The sequence below is a fragment of the Orcinus orca genome, chromosome 10 (genome assembly GCF_937001465.1).
Source record: "Orcinus orca chromosome 10, mOrcOrc1.1, whole genome shotgun sequence".
In the NCBI taxonomy this organism is placed as follows: Eukaryota; Metazoa; Chordata; class Mammalia; order Artiodactyla; family Delphinidae; genus Orcinus; species Orcinus orca.
In genome coordinates, this window is record NC_064568.1 from 96000546 (window position 1) to 96023712 (window position 23167).

Genomic DNA, 23167 nt, shown 5'->3' on the forward strand with positions numbered 1-23167 from the left:
ACAACTCCTGACCCTGTGATACAGGCCGCTGTGCATACTGATGTTGGAGATAAGAAGGATGAAGATGACAACAAGAGGAGTTTGGGAGAGCAAGAGGGCTTCCCTCTATCCGGCTAAAGAACAGAGAAAACGTATAAGGCAAATAGTCTCCAAGTTAATTACGATTTTCCTGATCAAATGGAAGCAAATGCCAAAGCAGAGATATTTCTGCATATCTTTCCCTGATCGCGCACCCAGAGGTAGCCTCCGCCCAGGCTCACGCTTCCTCCAGTATCTACAGGACCAGTAACCACTGTCACTCTTTACCAGCCATGCTCGGTGACTTTCAAGTTGTTGTCTGTTTCCTTTCAAAAATGTCAACAGAACGACGGACACTGAGAACATGCTAAAACTCTCAACTTAAGAGTTCTAGAATTCTCAGCTTATTAATTCCTGCTCACATGGCCCAGGTGCCTCTAATGAGTACGAGAACAGGGTTAATGGGGCTGCCTCATGGTGAGGCAGATTCATTATGACTGATTGCTGTCTTACAAAAATGAAGCAAGTCTAATGGAGTTTAAACCCAAAAGGGAAGCACCAGACTGGCAGTCCACACACCCCTGTACCTGTCTTGCCTTCCGCATATTTAAGAGGCTACCGGGTACAATATGGTAAAGACCGTCAGCTTTTATGTATTTTTATCCATTTGACCCAAGCTCTATGGAGGTGAGATGTACAGATAACAGATAAAACCCGCTCTCTTGGGGAAAGAACAACGGAAGCTGGAGAGACTGGGCTGACAGAGCAAGAGAGGCCTGCGGATACCAGGCCACCCAAGTTCTGGGCTCATGGCTGAAGGTGACATGTGCGTCTATTAATTAGGTAACTAGATACATTAGATTTAATGTTAGTTTAAAAAAATGCTGTCAATTCTTCTTTGAAAATGTCTTGTCTACTGGTCCATTCCCTCTCTTCCCACTGCCATCAGTCAGATGCTTTGAGTTTCTATTTCAACAACTGCAGCGGCCTCTTAAAGCGTCTCCCTGCCTCAAATTGTTCGATTTAATTCAACCAGTGATTTCGGAGAACGAGACACAGGGCAGGCCTCGGCGGCTTCTCTGTTGGGCCTTCAACCTCCCCCTCTTCCTGTTCATTCTACACAGTGACCCAGGAGTAGACCTTAAAGTCTAGTTTTCATCATACCACCCACTCCCCAGCTCAGAAACCTCCGAAGGCCCTCCAGTGCCACGGGAATAAAATCTAAATCCTCGCATGCCCTACCTGGTGAACGCTCTCTCTCAATAGACCCCAAGACGGACCCGCCAGCCCAGCTCAGCCTCCTTGTCACCGGCCCGAAGCATGGCCACCTCTGAGCCTTTGTGCAGGTCTTCTTTTCTGGAATGTGCTCTCCTCATTCTCTCTAAAAGTCCTTCATGCTTTAAGGGTGAGCTCAAGTTTCAGGCTCTCCTAGAACCCTTCTATCAGATTGTGCTGAACCGCAAGTATTATACCCAACGGTAGTTATTCTGGGGCTCTATTTCTGGATATTTAAAATATATATTCATATCCGTATATATATATCATATACTTATACATTGAACCCTCATGTATTTGTACCCACTTTGATACCTAGCGCAGTATTCTGCCTAGAGTTAGATGTGCTGAATAAATACGTACTATATGCAGGAGTTTGTTTTTCAACATTTAATCTTTCTCAAGGGAAATCTGGCATCTAAGTCTTAAAAGGTACACAGCCCTTAAAACGTACATAATTTATTTCTAGAATTAGAATTAGCAATTCTCGTACCAGGAATAAGTGAGGAAAAACTCAGAGATGCTTATAAAAATACATGCACACTGTTGAGATGTTGCGTTTTTTACAACAAGGAAGATGGAAACCTCTTAAGGGGTCCATCATGTCAATCGGGATCCCCGCCACGTAGCTAACAAAATCACGTTGTGGGATATTCACTAACATGAGAACCAGTTCATAAGTCATCACTGAGAGCAAAAAGCAGGTGATAAAAGAAAATGTACAGCAGTATTTGATTTTTATTAGATAAATGATAGATGGACAGTGGTTATGTCTTAGAGGGAGGCTTACAAGGGCTTTTTTTCCTTTGTGGTTAAATTTGGGGGCACTAAAGTGTTACTAATGTGTTGAAGGAAATTTGCTCTTTTGAACCACAAACCCTGACTTGGATGGATGTGTACATTGATAGAGGAGCTTGACACAAACTTATATTTAAATTGTAACCTCATAAAACTCAGTGCCATGTGAGAGACATCCTGCCACCGTGGAAACATTCATTGAACTAGGAGTTGGGAAACACAGGGTCTAACGGCGGCTCTACTGCAGAATTCCTGCCAGCCCTGGAAAAGTCACTTATTTTCTTGAACCTCAGGTTTTTAATGATAAGACAGGTGACTATTCTTTCATCCCCATCCCATCTTACAAAAGTATATAGAGATCAATAGAGACTATTTATAAAAATAGCAAACATATTGTAAGTCGATCAGTATCAGGTGGGATTATTATCAAGGTTGGAGAAACACCCCTCTGAAATCTTGAATCTCTGATTACACCACAACCTTAAATCACAGAGTCATGACCGATACGTGTGCTAATGTGCCGTGAAGTGCAATTTCACTAAATGCTCTATTTAATAACTGTGGGTGCATTTGTTAAATAACACTTGAACAATGAAAATATAAAATCATTTCAGGTTATTACAAGATACTGAATATAGTCCCCTGTGCTATACAGTAAATCTTTGTCATGTATCTATTTTGCATATAGTAGTTTGTATCTGTTAATCCCGATTATAATCTGAAAGAAATATATAACTGAGTCACTTTGCTGTATATCTGAAACTAACACAATATTGCAAATCAACTATATTTCAACTTTTAAAGAGTTATTTTAGGACAACATTCCTCAGCTTGCTCTTCTCTAAAAGCATTTCCCATAATACTCTGCAAATTACTGTCTTTGCTTTTTTCTCCCCCCCCCAAAGAGAACAGCACAGACATAAATTTTAATAGAAGAAATACACTGGGCTTCAGACGAATTATTTAAAGACAAAAAATTTAAAGTTTGGCAAACTCATTATGAAGGGAGCAGGCGCTACTCTTGATCTCTGCAAAGATTTTGACGGTGAATCTAATTCACCTACATGGGCAAGTAATCTTTACTTAGCCACATAAATGCCAATGTACATGTTTACAAATGCACATGACTGCAGCCTCTTAGCCTACGACTGGTAGGTGCACATCGCATGCTTCTGGACACGAACACACAAACCCAGGTCACGACGGCATGTACCAAGACACACAAAGAAACCCTCAAATGTCCCACAGAGTGACCTGACCAAAGAGGTGCATCGGGCCCCAGAGAAAAAGAAAAAAAAGCACAAGAAAGGATCCCTTGAAGGGAAGGCACGGCTGCGGGTCCCCAGAAGACATCTTGACTCACCTGTTAAGTGGTTGGCAATCCTGGTAGTGGGTTTGGGAGGCAGGGCAGGGGGCTGCTTGAGGAGAGAGAGCTGCTTCACTGGGGTCTCCGCATGGTCTCCAGGGAAAGCAGCAGGTTTTTTGGGGGGCAGGAGCAGGACGGATTTGGCTGAAGGATCTTGGGGCAGGACTCCAGACTCACTGGCAGAGGGACTCTCTTCAGACACTGAGGGGACAACCACATGACACACAGCGACATTACACAAACGCAGTGCAGGTGCAGCCGGCAGAAGCCGGAGGGCACACAGGACAGGGTTAGCGACACAGCAGAGCACCGACTGCCCCAGGCTGTCAAAGTGGGGCGTTAAAGGGAGGACGCCAGAAATCCAATAAAGCCATGGTGAGGGTGGGGGAAGTAGCGGGGAGGGAGAGACAGAAAACAGAGAGAGCTGGAAGGATGAAGAGGGAGAAGAAGGAAGAGGACACTTCCTCAAACCATCCAAGGCTTCATCCCTTCAACCTTGGTGTTTATAATGCAGATTCTACGGGTGCTCCAAAATGTGACTCATGGGACCATAGCGACAACCGACAGACGGCAGGTGTAGCGGATCAAGGACCAGGAGCCCCCTCCGAACCACACCAGCACCAAACGCCGGCATCTTCCTTCGGGCCTGTTTGCCCTTTGCTGGGAAGGAAGAGAGAATGCATTCCGGGGTCTTGTTTTTGCCTGCTGGGTCTCCTTGTGTCCCTGCTCCCCGGGTCTGAGGACAGCCTAGAGGCTGACACTGGGCAGGTGATCCCCACATGCCTGGGGCAGCGGCTGCTCCTCCAGGTTTGGGGCCATCCGAGCTGGGCAGCAGCATCCAGGGAGTGCTCTGCAGTTTTAGGGGCTCCTGCCAGCTCCGATACACCTGGGTAAGGTGAAGGATGCTCCAACTCAACACCCTTTTCATTTTCCACCTTCCTTTCTCCTGCACTCGCCAGAAGCACGGTTTTCTGGTTTTGATTCTGCCCACTTCTCATTGCTCTGCCCCGGGCCTGCTTCTTCCTCTCCCCCATGGTGGGGCGGGCGGAGGGCGGGGGGACCAGGACCGGCTCCAGTTAAGAGCTGTCACGGGTGGTAGCACAGGCTCTCCTACCATGCTGGCAACCCAGCCAATGACAGAATGAGACTCTACGACTTCCCTGGGATGACAGATCTCACTACAGCCATCACATCCATCCGATCCCAATGTCACAAGGAAGGCTGGGAAGAAGTCTCAATATACTGCTTTAGCTGGAACGATCTCCCCAGCTTGGGGAGGAGGAGGGAAATGCAACTCAGATGCATCTCTCTCCCCCCCACCCCCATCACTGCTACGGGAAGAAAGCCTCCCTGGCCCTCCTCCCTCTCCCCACTCTGGGTAGCAGTGTTTCCGGCAGTCAAAGCCCTGTACACAATCCTCAGGGGAACCAGGTTCTCCCCTGTCTCAGGGGACACTGTTGTCATCAGCGCTGGACACACCGATGGAGCAGCGACTCGCTGGGTCCCAAAGTGAAGCATGGCGCTGACTCTGAAACGCCATCCTGCTCGCCTCCCGTCTGAGTTCCGTGACGCAGACTTTGCACACAGTGTGGGGGAGGCCGTGGCCTCCTCCCCAGACTCCAGATATTCCCAGAGGCCCCATCCCCCAGGCTTGTCTCCTGACAGCAAGGACCTCTCCTTACTGGCTGCTGGGAGGGTACCGTCTTCTGGCTAATGAGGACCATTGTGCAAACCTTGCGAGGGAGTGAGGACCGGCCACTCAGAGGGCTTTGGACCAAAGAGGGAGTGACAGACGGCATCAAAATGATCTGTCAGCAGGATACCGGTAAATTGTAGACGATTAACACATTAATTGATTTTATATAGTAAATTGGCACAATTTACTAAATCGATATAACTATTAACTGGTATATTGGGATTAGGATTCAAAGGAATACCAGGGCCTTGTGACCAGGTGGACTTAGACGGGTGCCCTACAGAAGCACAGGACTCTCTAGCTTTACCTTAACAGAAACGAGGGTTAGAAAACAGACATTTTAAATCATCAGTATTACAAAACAAGACATATCTTCTTTAAAGAGATTAAGATTATAAAAGTGTTTTTAAAGACTGTAGAAAAATAAATGGACACATCCTCCATATTTTTACACTCAGCGCGTACTAACTGGTCACCTTCATCCCCATTTCCAGGAGATCCTTATGTTCAGGGTGGTTCAAGATAGAAGCCAAAGTCCAGCCAGGCTGAAGCCCCCTAACACCGCATGCCGGGGACCAGTTCCATGTCTACCAGGGGCATTACCTGTCCCATCCATGATGTCAGAAGGCTGGAGCACCTCGTATGAGCAGGGATCCCTGGGCATCGGGATTGGCTCCATCTCGGACAGCGCGGGCAGAGACAGCTGGCTGGAGCTCAGGGACTGCCCGTTTTCCAGGGAGTCATCTTCATTCGATATGGAGAGCTCCCCGTCTGTCAGAGCGAGGAGAGCGCAGAGTTAGACCACGCCTGCCTTCCAGGCAAGGGTGACACTTACAGCCTGCTACATGAGTCTAGATGCTTTTGAACAATCTGTATCAAGGCCAGTATGGAAAGTCTACACTTGTTCTTTTGCTTTTAAGATCTAACCACCAGGGCAACAATTTCCAGTGATCTTCAGCAATATGCCCGTTTTCTCTCCATTCTTCTAATTATCGACAGATGAATGGATAAAGAAGATATGGTACATACATACAATGCAATATTACTCAAGCATAAAAAAGAATGAAATAATGCCATTTGCAGCAACATGGATGGACCTAGAGATTATCATACTAAGTGAAGTAAGCCAAACAGAGAAAGACAAATATGATACTGCTTATATGTGAAATCTAAAAAAAAAGATATGAATGAACTTATTTACAGAGACTCACAGACACAGAACATAAACTTATGGTTACCAAAGGGGAAAGGGGGTGGGGAGGGATAAATTAGGATTTACACATACACACTACCATATATAAAGTAGATAGACAACAAGGACCTACTGTATAGCACAGGGAACTAGTCTCAATATTCTGTAATAACCTATAAGGGAAAAGAATCTGAAAAAGAATATATATGTGTGCGTGTATATATGTGTACATACATATATAAAAATGTGTGTACACATATATATGTGTACACACATATATAAGAATGTGTGTGTGTGTATATATACACACACACACACAAACACACATATATATGTATAATTGAATCACCGTGCTGTACACACCTGAAACTAACATGATATCGTAAATCAACTCTACTCCAATTTTTAAAAATTTGTAAAAATCATTATCTACTATATTTTCTATGTGTTTTTTAAATGGAAATGAAAATAAATTTTTCTTCATAATTTTTTGAAAACCTGGAAAACCTGAGCAGGACTCAGAGATTGGAAAACCAGGTCAGGAATTCCTACTTCGAAGAGCAAAGGGCTTCAAGCACTCAACAAGCACCAGGACACGCTACACCAAGGCCCCAGGAAAAACTCACCCTGTCTTCTCTTTATCTCCGCGCACATCCAATTTCTCTAAATGTTTAGGAGCGCTCTAAGCTCCAGCTGAAGGGCTGCAGCAGCTCAAAGACTCTGGGAGGTGCCAGGATTCTCCCAGTGCCCACCAGTGATCCTGCCAGGCGGGGTGCAGACTTTGACCTTGCTCAAAGCTCAGCAAGACGAGGGGCAGCTAGTTAACACCATGGTGGAGGATCAAAGGCTCCCGCACAATGGCTGTTTGTCAAATCAAAATTCCCCCAGTGTGATTTCATCCTAGCCCCGGGGAGTCCTAGATAACTAGACATTAAAGTCAAATTAATTTTTAAAGAGGACTGAAAGCTATTCCAATCAGATGAATAAATATCCAGACGAAAGACTCTAAGTTATGTTTCGGTAGAAACACAGAAGCCAGCAAAGCAATTACCTGCCTTAAAATGGGAAGATGGATCATTTACTTGTAGAAATAAAACAGTAAAATGACTCCAAGGTTAATCTTGGATAAATAATCCTTTCCTTTCGCTATGTTCCTCCCAAGGCTTTAATTTTATACACAGTGATAATATGGCCGCAAAAGATTCCTCTGCCCACCCCCTTTGCCCCCAATTAGAATTGGCCTGATGAAATGTATGTTCAACAGAGCAATTTACAAAACAACAGGCTTTAGATAGCATATGGTTCAAGGACATATGATATTTGATCTGAATTTTTTATAAACATAGAAAAAATATATATATAATGGACACCAAAAAATCATCTGAAGCAGACAATATAAAGCACTGATTCTTGAAGATTGTGGGTTTTTTTCCCTTCTTTTCACTTGGCCTTTTTATGTGTCTCAAATGGTAATAGCAGTCACGATAATTGTGATTAACAATATGACGACTTCTTAATAGGAGAAGAGCAGTGCAGACTCTCAGGCCAATGCTATGGAAAGTACACAGCTGAACTGAGCGTACGCAGGATGGGAAGGGCTGTGGGTGTGAGCGTTAGTGCATCAGCGTCCCATAATGGATGGTCCCTGGTCCTCTTAACATGCTTTGGTTTAGCTTGTTCAAACTAACACCGTGGGAAGTAGCTCTACTTCAAATTCCCAGTTGGTGGAATAATGATGTAGCTGCCATTAGGTTTAATACATCTCTGGGAAGCCACTTTGATTTTTGATGTTCCAAGTGTAGTCTTGGATAAGACCACCAGAGGAGGAAGGGGTTTCAGGGCTGTTGCCATGTTCTGCTTCTTTGGGGCAAAGATGTGATGGAATGATTGCTATACATTTTAACTGTTAAAAGTACCATAGATGCAATATCAGGGAAAAAAAGATACAACAGAAGTTGCATTACGTTAGATTCTATGAACCTCTGTTTCATCAAGGCAGTTAGCTTAGTGCTAGAAGTTTTGGTGGTAACAGAAGGAATATTACTCACTCCTCTTGGGACTGATTAACTCTTAAAAAATTTAGCTCCCTATGGATTAAAAGTGCCTTTACTAAATCACAAAGGCTCAAACCACTTCGGAGAGGAAACAATCTTGCTAATTCCACTGTCATAATTTCTAAATACACATTTTCATTAAAAAAATGAAAACAGGAGAAAAAAAGAAGAAATAAGACACTGATCATATCTCTACCCTAACAGAAAATTTGTTTTTCAATATTTTCCATAGTTGTAACAAATTTTATTTTGTGCTTTGTTTTTTAAAACTTTTATAAGCATTATAATTTGTATAGTTATAATTTAATAAATTATACTGAATGAATATACATGTTTATTTAGTTATCTCTCTGTGGTTGGTCACAAAGGGATTTCCAGTGTTTTATACTACTATGAAAACAGAAATCTCTGCTGACTACCTTCCTGTATAAAATCTTTTCTGCAATTAGAATTCTCCCCCTTTAGGAGAGATTCCAGTAAATGAAATTTATGTGTATTACTATTTTAATGTCTAGTGACACATACCTAGATCTTGTGAAATTGTTTTCCTACAGGGTTGGTCGATTTACACAGCAGCAATATACAGACCACACAAATTTCTTAGCTTTTGGTCATCTCCTCAACATTTACATTGATAACCATGTTTTACCTATTGACCTACCTACTTACATAAATATATGTATATACATATCTAGCAGAAATAAATTAAAACCATGCAATAGGTACAAATTTATTATTAATATCATTTATGACTAAGATGGGAAGTGACAAAACTGAAATCTGAACTGGATTCATATAACACGGAGATAAAATGACGCTGCTACTGTGAAGCAACTGTTATTTTAAAATTCTTATGACATTTTCAAATGTCCACAAAAGTAGAAGCATTAATGTAATGGACTCCTTATACTCATCACCAAGCTAAGGAATTAGCTGGGAATTCCTAATGCTTGGTAATTCCAAGTTTGATTAATCTGAAGACTATTTATTTAATTGGCATATAGTTGATTGACAATGCTGTGTTAATTTCTACTGTACAGCAAAGTGATTCACTTTTACATATATATACACACCCTTTTACATACTCTTCTCCATTATGGTTTATCACAGGATACTGAATATAGCTCCCTGTGCTACACAGTAGGACCTTGCTGTTTACCCGTTCTATATAAAATAGTTTGCATCTTTAAGACTGTTTAGGCTCTCCATGTCTTTTTACTATTGCCAGCTCTGTTTACCAGCATCATGAGAAAAACTGTATTTTCCCCCCAGGAAGAATTTAACCCTCCTGAATAAAATGAGTCTTACGGACTATTTGTACTTTCATCTATCTAGAGCATCACCACCTCTTGCTGTGATGAACGAGAAAGAGCTCACTGAGTATTGGAAATTATTTTGATGTTTTACATGGTCTTCTAAAATTATCTGGAATAATGGTTTTCAAAATGGTGCAATTACCTCCAAGCATAAAACGTTTCCTGCTAGAATGAATGAAGTGTGAATAGGAGGAAGGGAGAAGGCAGGAGACTAGATGGGTTAAGGCAATGGTTCTCAAACTTGAGTGGGCATCACAATTTCCGGGAGGGCAGTAAACACAGATGACTGGGCCTCATCCCCAGAGTTTCTGACCCAGTAGGTTTGGGGATGGGACTGAGAGTGTGCATGTCTAATAACTTCTTGCGTGATGCCAAAGCTGTTTTTGCTGCTCAGGGTTCCACACTCAGAGAACCACTGGACTGGAGGTAAGGATCGGACAGGCAGGAGAACCTGGAATAGCAACAGTGCCTTTTCACGATGAGGTTTAGGGCAGGGAATGTTGTTCACGTGGCTAACATGGAACAAAGATGGCTGGTTTAAATCTCAAAGAGAAAGCAGGAGGTTGTATTGTCTAACCATGGATTACGAACTTGTCACAAAGGACAATGGGACTGGAGAGAGCAATAGGGTGGAGAAGAAAAGTGAAATGTAAGGCAGATGCAGACATATCTAAAAAGGTAAAATCAGGTCACAGAATTGGTAGAGAAAAGAATGCAGAAGTGAGTGTGGGTCAATGTCATGACTTAAATGATGAGCGGTAGAAGGCAATGGATTAAGACAGAGAACTGGCCACGGCCATTGTCTTCTCTTTCTTGTGGGGCACAAGAAATGAAGACTCTGGTACAACGAGGCTAACACCAAATCAAGAAGAGTGAAGGGAAAGGTGAGAGTGAATGAATTCATTCAACTGACAAACACCTGTTGAGATCTGATCATTAACAACAGGGATCACATACCAGAAACCGCCAACCGTCAGAAATAGATTTGCTATTAGCTCCTTAGGATATACATGGAGAAACTACTGCCAGGTCTGCTGGCTCCAAACCCTGGAGGTGAGCCACACCCCGCCCTGCCTATCCTCCCACAAGCCAGGCATTGTGCCAAATGCTAAGGAGAAAACAGACATGCCTTGGGGAAAGAGTGGGCCAAGACATGATGCAGAAAGGCAGACAGGGAGGAATTTGTGCAAGTTAGCTGGTGTGAGAGTTGAGAAAAAGAAGCAAGAGTGAGAAGTTAAGCCCTGAGAAATGGATGAAGAAAAATAAGAGGTGAAGGAAGGTAGAAGATGTGTGTGCTCAGAATAGATGGAGATCACACAGAGGATCTTGTCTTGCATAAAGTTCTCTTAATGTTCTAAAAATACAGTCTATATAAAAGTTGTGTTCCAGAGGATTGGCTCAAAAGATATATTTCAAAATATTGTTTTTGCTCTAATTCAGTTTATTGAGGAATTACATCCACCTATCACTGGATGTCACCTTTGTGACTATATTCCAAAAAAGTTTTGTTTTGTTATTGTTATTGTTTTGCTTTAGGAATACTCTCGGTTTTAGGGCGACTGACATCAACTACTGATCAATTTAATTTCTCAAAGCTTAAGGTTAACAAGTTGTGTTTTTTTTTCTAATAAGTAGATGAATGTTGCCATGGGGAATGGGCAACAGGAATCCTTTCGGGTTCTCCTGGATACCTCCATGATAACAGTTTCTACTCTGTAAAAATTGCATGAAAGTTAGACATTTTGTTCTGAGAGAGCTCAGGGATCATGGCCCTTTGAAGCTTAAGACAAAAGAGTCTCAATTTTAATTCTGAAAACCAAAAATACTTTAATATAAACTTAAGCCTGTAATAGGGAAGAACAAATCTGACTCCATACTGGATCTGTTTCTTTTAACCTTTGTATTCCATTGCTTTTGCTACAAGTGAAGAATGTCGCCTAGCACCTGAAATATACAAGAGAGCCCATTCTCAAGACCCTGACCTTTAAAGGTGTAAGGAGATACACAGGAGAGCCCATTCTCAAGACTCTGACCATTAAAGGTGTAACATTCTTCCAATCATAAAGAGTTAAAAAGTTTCAGAACAGAGAACAACATTTGTCTTGGAGGTTTACAGGAACATTGTAATAGGATGTGGACCTATGTGGACAGTTGCAAGAACAAAGGATTCTGGCACCAAGGAGTTTGCACCAACCAACTACACACCCTACCCCCTTTGAGTAGGAAAGAAGCCTGAATTCCAACTTGGGGAAGATGTTCTTTGGGACACGAGTCCACCATCTTCTCAGTCTGCTGGCTTCCTAAATAAAGTTGCTATTCCTTGCCCTAACAACTTGTCTCTCAATTTATTGGCCTGTTGTACAGCAAGCGGTACAAGCTTGGACTCAGTAATAAGCTCACCACCGAATTTGATTTTCTAGGATATGCACTATGGTTTATATAAAATCCTATGCTTAGAAGTGTATTTCTAGTTGGATAAGAATTGCTTACTTGATAAACAATAGTTGAATATGAGTATAAAGAATTGCTTTACAGCTGTATATTGAAGCATTATTGCAATAAATTTCACACAGATTAAAAAACTAAAACTTTAAAACTAGGATAGCAGATGGCAGAGAGAAGGAGCAAGAAGAACTACAATCCTGCAGCCTGTGGGAAAAAAACCATATTCACAGAAAGATAGACAAGATGAAAAGGCAGAGGGCTATGTACCAGATGAAGGAACAAGATAAAACACCAGAAAAACAACTAAATGGAGTGGAGATAGGCAACCTTCCAGAAAAAGAATACAGAATAATGATAGTGAAGATGATCCAGGACCTCGGAAAAGCAATGGAGGCAAAGATCGAGAAGATGCAAGAAATGTTTAACAAAGACCTAGAAGAATTAAAGAACAAACAAACAGAGATGAACAATACAATAAATGAAATGAAAAATACACTAGAAGGAATCAATAACAGATTAACTGAGGTAGAAGAACGGATAAGTGACTTGGAAAACAGAATGGTGGAATTCACTGCTGCGGAACAGAATGAAGAAAAAAGAATGAAAAGAAATGAAGACAGCCTAAGAGACCTCTAGGACAACATTAAACACAACAACATTCGCATTATAGGGGTCCCAGAAGGAGAAGAGAGAGAGAAAGGACCAGAGAAAATATTTTAAGAGATTATAGTCGAAAACATCCCGAACATGGGAAAGGAAATAGCCACCCAAGTCGAGGAAGGGCAGAGAATCGCATACAGGATAAACCCAAGGAGAAACACACCAAGACACATAGTAATCAAATTGGCAAAAATTAAAGTCAAAGAGAAATTATTGAAAGCAGCAAGGGATAAATGAAAAATAACATACAAGGGAACTCCCATAAGGTTAACAGCTGATTTCTCAGCAGAAACTCTACAACCCAGAAGGGAGTGGCATGATATACTTAAAATGATGAAAGGGAAGAACCTACAGCCAAGATTACTCTAGCCAGCAAGGATCTCATTCAGATTCAATGGAGAAATCAAAAGCTTTACAGACAACCAAAAGCTAAGAGAATTCAGCATCACCAAACCAGCTCTACAACAAATGCTAAAGGAACTTCTCTAAGTGGGAAACACAAGAGAAGAAAAGGATTTACAAAAACAAACCCAAAACAATTAACAAAATGGTAATAGGAACATACATATCGATAATTACCTTAAATGTGAATGGATTAAATGCTCCAACCAAAAGACACAGGCTTGCTGAAAGGGTATAAAAACAAGACCCATATATATGCTGTCTACAAGAGACCCACTTCAGACCTAGGGACACATACAGACTGAAAGTGAGGGGATAGAAAAAGATATTCCATGCAAATGGAAATCAAAAGAAAGCTGGAGTAGCTATAATCATATCAGATAAAATAGACTTTAAAGTAAGAATGTTACAAGAGACAAGGAAGGACAGTACATAATGATCAAGGGATCAATCCAAGAAGAACATATAACAATTATAAATATATATTCACCCAACATAGGAGCACCTCAATACGTAAGGCAACTGCTAACAGCTTTAAAAGAGGAAATCGGCAGTAACACAATAATAGTGGGGGACTTTTAACACCTCACTTACACCAATGGACAGATCATCCAAAATGAAAATAAATAAGGAAACAGAAACTTTAAATGACACAATAGACCAGATAGATTTAATTGATATTTATAGGACATTCCATCCAAAAACAGCAGATTACACTTTCTTCTCAAGTGCGCACGGAATATTCTCCAGGATAGACCATATCTGGGGTCACAAATCAAGCCTCAGTAAATTAAAATATCTGAAATCATATCAAGCACCTTTTATGACCACAACGCTATGAGAGTAGAAATGAATTACAGGGGAAAAAAACATAAAAAAACACAAACACATGGAGGCTAAACAATACGTTACGAAATAACCAAGAGATCACTGAAGAAATCAAAGAGGAAATCAAAAAATACCTAGAGACAAATGACAATGAAAACACGACAATCCAAAACCTATGGGATGCAGCAAAAGCAGTTCTAAGAGGCAAGTTTATAGCTATACAAGCCTACCTCAAGAAATAAGAAAAATCTCAAGTAAACAATCTAACCTTATGCCTAAAGGAACTAGAGAAAGAAGAACAAACAAAACACAAAGTTAGCAGAAGGAAAGAAATCATAAAGATCAGAGCAGAAATAAATGAAAAAGAAAACAACAGCAAAGATCAATAAAACTAAAAGCTGGTTCTATGAGAAGATAAACAAAATTGATAAACCACTAGCCAGACTCATCAAGAAAAAGAGGGAGAGGACTCAAATCAATAAAATGAGAAATGAAAGAGGAGAAGTTACAACAGACACTGCAGAAATACACAGCATCCTAAGAGAATACTACAAGCAACTCTATGCCAATAAAATGGACAACCTGGAAGAAATGGACAAATTCTTAGAAAGGTATAAGCTTCCAAGACTGAACCAGGAGGAAACAGAAAATATGAAAAGACCAATCACAAGTAATGAAATTGAAACTGTGATTAAAAATCTTCCAACAAAGAAAAGTCCAGGACCAGATGGCTTCACTGGTGAATTCTATCAAACATTTAGACAAGAGCTAACACCCATCCTCCTCAAACTCTTCCAAAATATTGCAGAGGAAGGAACACTCCCAAACTCATTCTATGAGGCCACCATCACCCTGACACCAAAACCAGACAATGATACTACAAAAAAAAAAAAATTACAGACCAATATCACTGATGAATATAGATGCAAAAATCCTCAACAAAATACTAGCAAACAGAATCCAACAACACATTAAAAGGATCATACACCATAATCAAGTGGGATTTATCCCAGGGATGCAAGGATTCTTCAATATATGCAAATCAATTAATGTGACACACCATATTAACAAACTGAAGAAGGAAAACCATATGATCATCTCACTAGATGCAGAAAAAGCTTTTGACAAAATTCAACACCGATTTATGATAAAAACTCTCCAAAATTGGGCACAGAGGGGACCTACCTCAACATAATAAAGACCATATACGACAAACCCACAGCCAACATCATTGTCAATGCTGAAAAACTGAAAGCACTTCCTCTAAGATCAGGAACAAGACAAGGATGTCCACTCTTGCCACTACTATTCAACAAAGTTTTGGAAGTCCTAGCCATGGCAATCAGAGAAGAAAAAGAAATAAAAGGAATACAAATTGGAAAAGAAGAAGTAAAACTGTCACTGTTTTCGGATGACATGATACTATACATAGAGAATCCTAAAAATGCACCAGAAAACTACTAGAGTTAATCAATGAATTTGGTAAAGTTGCAGGATACAAAATTAATGCACAGAAATCTCTTGCATTCCTATACACTAATGATGAAAACTCTGGAAGAGAAATTATGGAAACACTTCCATTTCCCATTGCAACAGTAAGAATAAAATACCTAGGAATAAACCTACCTAGGGAAACAAAAGACCTGTATGCAGAAAACTATTAAAGGAAGAAATTAAAGATGATACAAACAGATGGAGAGATATACCATGTTCCTGGATCGGAGGACTCAATGTTGTGAAAATGACTATACTACCCAAAGCAATCTACAGATACAATGCAATCCTTATCAAATTGCCAATGGCATTTTTTATGGAAATAGAACAAATCATCTTAAAATTTGTATGGAGGGCTTCCCTGGTGGCGCAGTGGTTGAGAGTCTGCCTGCCGATGCAGGGGACATGGGTTTGTGCCCCGGTCCGGGAAGATCCCACATGCCGCGGAGCGGCTGGGCCCGTGAGCCATGGCCGCTGAGCCTGCACGTCCAGAGCCTGTGCTCCGCAACGGGAGAGGTCGCAACAGTGAGAGGCCCGTGTACCGCAAAAAAAAAAAAAAAAATTTGTATGGAGACACAGAAGACCCTGAATAGCCAAAGCAGTCTTGAGGGAAAAAAATGGAGCTGGAGGAATCAGACTCCCTGATTTCAGACTACACTAACAAAGCTACAGTAATCAAGAAAATATGGTACTGGCACAAAAACAGAAACATAGATCAATGGAACAAGATAGAAAGCCCAGGGATAAACCCATGCACCTATGGTCAACTAATCTGTGACAAAGGAGGCAAGGATATACAATGCAGAAAAGACAGTCTCTTCAATAAATGGTGCTGGGAAAACTAGACAGCTACATGTAAAAGAATGAAATTAGAACACTCCCTAGCACCATACACAAAAATAAACCCAAAATGGATTCGAGACCTAAATGTAAGACCGGACACCATAAAACTCTTAGAGGAAAACATAGGAAGAACACTCTGACATAAATCACAGCAAGATCTTTTTTGATCCACCTGCTAGAGTAATGGAAATAAAAACAAAAATAAACAAATGGGACCTAATGAAACTTCAAAGCTTTTGCACAGCAAAGGAAACCATAAACAAGATGAAAAGACAACCCTCAGAATGGGAGAAAATATTTGCAAACGAATCAATGGACAAAGGATTAATCTCCAAAATATATAAACAGCTCATGCAGCTCAATATTAAAGAAACAAACAATCCAATCCAAATATGGGCAGAAGACCTAAACAGACATCTCTCCAAAGAAGACATACAGATGGCCAAGAAGCACATGAGAAGCTGCTCAACATCACTAATTATTAGAGAAATGCAAATCAAAACTACAATGAGGTATCACCTCACACCAGTTAGAATGGGCACCATCAGAAAATCTACAAACAACAAATGCCAGAGAAGGTGTGGAGAAAAGGGAACCCTCTTGCACTGTTGGTGGAAATGTAAATTGATACAGCCACTATGGAGAACAGTATGGAGGTTCCTTAAAAAACTAAAAATAGAATTACCATATGATCCAGAAATCCCACTACTGGGCATAAACCCAGAGAAAACCATAATTCAAAAAGACACGAGGGCTTCCCTGGTAGCGCAGTGATTGAGAGTCCACCTGCCGATGCAGGGGACACGGGTTTGTGCCCCGGTCCGGGAGGATCCCACGTGCTGCGGAGTGGCTGGGCCCGTAAGTCATGGCCGCTGAGCCTGCGCGTCCGGAGCCTGTGCTCCGCAACGGAAGAGGCCACAAGAGTGAGAGGCCCGCGTACCGCAAAAAAAAAAAAAAAAAAGACACATGCACCCCAATGTTCATTGCAGCACTATTTACAATAGCCAGGTCATAGAAGCAACCTAAATGCCCATTAACAGACGAATGGATAAAGAAGTTGTGGTACATATATACAATGGAATATTACTCAGCCATAAAAAGGAACGAAATTGAGTCATTTGTTGAGATGCAGATGGATCTAGAGACTGTCACACAGAGTGAAGTAAGTCAGAAAGAGAAAAACAAATATCGCATATTAACGCATGTATGTGGAACCTAGAAAAATGGTACAGATGAACCGGTTTGCAGGGCATAAGTTGAGACACAGACACAGTTGAGACACAAACATATGGACACCAAGAGGGGAAAACCACGGTGGGGTGAGGATGGTGGTGTGCCGAATTGGGCGATTGGGATTGACATGTATACACTGATGTGTATAAAATTGATGATTAATAAGAACCTGCAGTATAAAAAAAACCCAAAAAACCAGGATAAATTGTTTAAATAAATACATGTACATACATACACACGCATATATACTCACATACATATTTATTGATTTAGGTTGCATAAGAAGGAAGCCAGATGGATAGTTTTAACTTACTCATAAACGTTTACATTTTTAATTTACAAAATAAAATGCTGTACACCCAATATAAGAAAAAAAAGGCAGCATAATGGGGAAATATGAACTAAACATAGCTAATAAAATAATGGCTATTCCCAGTATGCACAGTATTTGTACAAATAAATAAAAATCAAGTCCCAGGGGCCACTTGTGAAATGCACAGCCTGGCTGGCAATGAAAGAAATGCGAGTGAAATGAACCTGTGGGTGATGCTGAACCCTGCAAATGTGCTTGAAACAATGTCAAGTACAAAAGCAGGAACGGAGAACAAAATGGACATGTTGATTACAATGCCCTCAAGATGAAATATGCATACGTGCTGGCAGAGTTCTGAAGTGATTTTGGCTTTGATATGAATAGAGCTTAATGATCATTAACTTTTTTCCTGTGGAGATGCTTACATACATAAAAAAATAAAACAAAAAATGTCATGCTACCTTGTTAAGTTAAATGAAGACATAATAGTTTTGTTGGAGGAGAAAGCCTTCCTCACTCCTCTGGTTTCTTGAGGAGGTATTTTCCCTGAGCCCGGCTTCCTACCCCTTCTCCACAGTTACCTCATTGCTAGGATGCAACTTCTGCATGAAAGACTGTTAGCAAACTTGCAGTAGAGGAGAATAATGAAATGAAATCATGGTTACATTGGTGCTTCCATTATAAAGAAAAATGACTATATAAGTGAAGCACCATGTGAGAATTTTAGACTGAAAACATTGGGAAGTGTTCGCTACGCTGCATCTCTGTTGTTAACGCAAATGTGTAGAATTCACACATGCAGGCCTGTGAAAATTCAAACACGTTTTAATTGACTGGCGATCACCAATGGCTATAATTACAGCAAAATCAAAAAGTGAAGCTACCTATGTTAAAGCAAACCACCATCTTGTGAGGACATGGAACAAGAGCCCTAATGCAAGTGTTTGCTAATTGTTTTTTTCCCTTTGAGACAAGAGCTGCTGTTGTAGCTTCCCAGACATACTCTTTTTTTTTTTTTTTGCGGTACGCGGGCCTCTCACTGTTGTGGCCTCTCCCGTTGCAGAGCACAGGCTCCGGACGCGCAGGCTCAGCGGCCATGGCTCACGGGCCCAGCCGCTCCGCGGCATGTGGGATCTTCCCGGACCGGGGCACGAACCCACGTCCCTTGCACCAGCAGGTGGACTCTCAACCACTGCGCCACCAGGGAAGCCCCCAGATGTGCTCTTTGACCAAAAAGGGCATCTCCACTGAGTGGCTGAAGGGTTACCCCACAGAGCTGAAGGTGTTTTCCCAAGAAGTGTCACTCTGGTGGTGGTGAGCTATGAAGCAAAGACTTCATTCAATGTCTTTTTTTTTTTTTTTTTTTGACACTGATATACTTTTTCCATTACAGTACAAAAAAATTCACCCATTAAGGGAGCACAGCCATTGTTTTGTAACCCACAGAGGTGTCATTTTTGCAACAATATACAGAGTTTTGAAAAGCTTCTGTTAATCCCAATGACCTTTTAAATCACTGCAATCAAAGCCACTAGCTGCTCTCATTGTCAGTGAAATGATGTGCGGAGCAACAGTTAGCTAAGAAATAATTTATCTAAGGATTTCATTGAAAGATTAAAAGCTTTGAACCTAAGAAGTTGGAAATGGCTCCCTGGCCGTTGGAAGTATTTTCTTCAGTTTGCCTGAGTTCAGGGAGGTGATGTCATTAAACTAAATGGTGCTACAGATATCACTGTGTAGAATTTTAAACATACATCGAAAGCCACACATTTCTAGTAACACTGCATATTTACTACTTAATGTATTTGAATCTTGAGCATTTAAAAAGACAAACTGGGCTTCCCTGGTGGCACAGTGGTTGAGAGTCCACCTGCCAATGCAGGGGACACGGGTTCGTGCCCCGGTCCGGGAAGATCCCACATGCCACAGAGCGGCTGCCATGGCCGCTGAGCCTGCGCGTCTGGAGCCTGTGCTCCACAACGGGAGAGGCCACAACAGTGAGAGGCCTGCATACAGCAAAAAAATAAAAAATAAATAAAATAAAAATAAAAAGACAAACTGAGAGTCTTATTTGCACAAACAAAAACTACAGTGTGTGTCTCTCTGTCTGTGTCTCTTCTGGTGTATTTTCTTTCTGAATGAGGAAAAGTCACTGTAAGTGTGTGTCTGTGTGTCTAAAAGTATCTCTGTGCCACCTAGGATTTAGGGCAGACACTGCAGGATTCTGTAGGATCGCTGAACCTATATTTCCGGAATCCGTAAGTTATCTTCCAGTTTATCTTTCATGTCTGTTTGCAGCCAGAAGTCTCTGGATTACTCTGACCAGTTTCCACGGAAGAACAATTTTGCAAGAGCCATGAGGTTCCTTTGTGTCTTCACACAGGCACCTTAGCAACTCAGAGAACCCTTCTGAACCTAATACCTTGAAAATCTATGCAAGATGGATTTCAATCTCAGAATGTAATCAATTGCGTGCTACTCTGATTGGATGATTTTAAACACAGAATGGAATGGTACATGTTTTTTTGCTTGGGGAATCACCTTACTTTTTTTTTAATAGTTGCTATTGTTCTGGATTTAATATCCTATTTTGATGTTAATAATATTTCCCTTCTTGTTCAGAGGTCTTTGCCTAAAACCCTTAAGTATGTGAGTTGCAGTGACTTCCTATCACAGATGCGGTATTGACCTTGGGTAGCTTCTTCCAGTTGCACTTCCTTGTGGCTGTACCCTGCTGGATTTATCAGCATTTTCTGCCTTTTACTGGACCTCATGGTCAGCAAACCACAGCTCATGTGAATTCTCAGCTGCTTCCTCGATCACAAACACCTCATCCCATCAAACTGTGGTGTCTGTTTCCCAGAGGTGTTTCTTTCATCTTTCTGGGTACAGTTATACCTCCTCACCAGTCTTCACGCCAAGCCCATCGGTTCTTACATCATCTATCCTGATGAAGTACGGTGGTTCTGACCACTATTTCCAAATAATTACTCGTCTCCAAGGTTTGTAGCTGAAAGAGGATTTACCATCTTGCTATTCCTGGGCATTTTGATATCAAAAATGCAACTGGGGCACAGACTGAATATAAAATGGATGGAATGACACAGTTTCTCTCCTATGCTATTTTATGAGAGTGTGAATCTCACAGAATCATACCTCGTTGTGCAAGGGGCCCTTCAGAATTAATAGGGAATCCAAGATTTTTTTATTTTTTTATTTTTTTTATTTTTGCGGTACGTGGGCCTCTCACTGCTGTGGCCTCTCCCGCTGCGGAGCACAGGCTCCGGACGTGCAGGCTCAGCGGCCATGGCTCACGGACGCAGCCACTCCGCGGCATGTGGGATCCTCCCAGACCGGGGCACGAACCCGTGTCCCCTGCATCGGCAGGCGGACTCTCAACCACTGCGCCACCAGGGAAGCCCGGGAATCCAAGATTTTTTAAGAAAACTTTAATGGCTAGAGTTGGAGAAGGAAAGTGATACGGGCTGGCCGTTTCAAAATGTAAGCAGCTCTGTTTCTTTAGCTGAGCTCTCCAATAGCGTACCCACTTGCCACGTACAGTTACTGTTTTAGTTAAAATTTAAAATGCAGTTCCTCAGTCAGACTAGGCACATCTGAAGTGCTCAACAACCACATGTGGCTGCTGGCTGCTGTGCTGCCTGGCAAAGACGATGGAACATTCCTGTTACTGCTGAAAAGTCTACAGGACAGCACTGCTCAAGACAGACTGAAACATCACAATAATGGACCTATGAATATGCAAAAGTGAACCCATTTCTGGAACTGGGAGATTAAAATGACATTGCTAAACTGGTCCACATCACAATGAATGGTCAGTTCAGTGGATACTATTTCCTTTAGAGAAGCTGCAGTGGTGGGAAGGCTGCACCACAGGGAGGAAAGACGTGCTCTAGGGCACGTGTGCATGTCGGGGCCCTGAGAGTAGCAACACACAGCTACAGAGGTGGGCGTGGCCTTTGGAGAAGTCCCGAAGCCTCAGGATAGAATCTCAGCTCTGCCGGGTGGAAGCAGAGAGAGTCTAGGCTTGGGTGAAGGGGAACCGGGAAGGGGAGACAGGCATCTAAGAAGAGCAGAGGCGCAGTCCAGGTCACATGTCTGGTGGAGACAATTGCTGACATTTATTGAGCACGTACTCTGGGCAGGCAACGGTCTAAAAGCCCAAATTGAATTATGTCCCTTGATCCTCCAACAACCCTACGAGAAGACGAGCAAGGGCAGAATGGAGCTGAAGAGTATGCCTCCATGTGTGTGCCCAGATCTAGGAGGACCAGCTGCTTGGTAACAGGCTGTCTTCAATCAAGCAGGCTAGGGGCTGGGAGTAGTGAGAGAGGATCAAAGGAAAGCATGGCTTTGCTGGTTGGAGCACAGTAAGATCCTGGGGTTACGTTCAAACAAAAAGCAGAGTCCAGGGAGATAAGAGGCTGCCCTGTACCTTCTACAGACAGGAGATGAGGGAGCTGGGACCAGAATCCTGGGCTTGGGGCTCCTAGGAGAGCTCAGTTGTTTTACAGATATTTATGTGGGGTTAAGGCTTGAATGCCCCCCTGACTTATTTGACGTTATCTGAGTCCTAGGCAAACGTATGAAATCAGGAAAAAAATTTTTAAGTACAACTAGCTTTCCTTTTATTAGCTATTACCTTCCAGAGTTTGGCTTGCCTTCTCATGACAAACACCAGTGCAGGTCAGTGGCTGTGGAATCAAGCATCAGACGTGGGCAGGGATGCTCACCGTGCCTGAGGTACCCTGCCCTGCCCTGATTTCATCGGCAGGGGCCAGGGACAGGCAGCTGGAAGGGTGATACCGTGGTGGGTCTTCCAAGGACAACTTATACTAGGTAGCAGCTCTCAGGAGCTGACTGTACCTGTAACACTTTGGTTTATGGAAACATCTGTCAAAATTAGGGGAAAAGATATCCAGGGGTTATCTCTAAAAATTCTGGTCAATGAGAAATGAGGGTAATTCTGGAGAACCTTTGGGGAAAGGTTTTCTTGCTCTTAGAAAGAGATACCAAGAAGGGGGATAGCCCTCTCTCTCCCACCTGGATGTTGTATCTGCATGTAATGCTGGAACTACTGCAGCCATCTTGTTACCATGAGGGGTGATAGCTTGAGAATGGCATCCCTTCACCACGTTACTGAGCTGATGAATTCACCAACTCTGGAGCTACCCTACCACTGGATTTTATGACGTGAGATTCATTCATTCACTCAC

The 23167-nt window shown here is 42.0% G+C and overlaps 1 protein-coding gene and 1 long non-coding RNA gene across 15 annotated transcripts in view; one reads left to right on the forward strand and one right to left on the reverse strand.

Annotated features, from left to right (window-relative positions):
- Positions 1-23167, forward strand: part of LOC125965553 (uncharacterized) — a 943317-nt gene that overhangs the window by 97975 nt on the left and 822175 nt on the right. The window lies entirely within an intron of this gene.
- The window catches only part of PHACTR1 (phosphatase and actin regulator 1), a 548258-nt gene that overhangs the window by 79037 nt on the left and 446054 nt on the right, over positions 1-23167 (reverse strand). For 10 of the 14 annotated variants that reach the window (XM_033434884.2, XM_033434879.2, XM_033434878.2 and 7 more), the window contains 2 exons: positions 5757-5924; positions 3455-3658 (listed from right to left, as the gene is read on the reverse strand). In XM_033434884.2, coding sequence (XP_033290775.1) covers positions 3455-3658; positions 5757-5924 — 372 coding nt within the window. The remainder of the gene's footprint in view (positions 1-3454; positions 3659-5756; positions 5925-23167) is intronic. The other 4 variants (XM_033434886.2, XM_033434887.2, XM_004273562.4 and 1 more) reach the window with 1 other exon arrangement.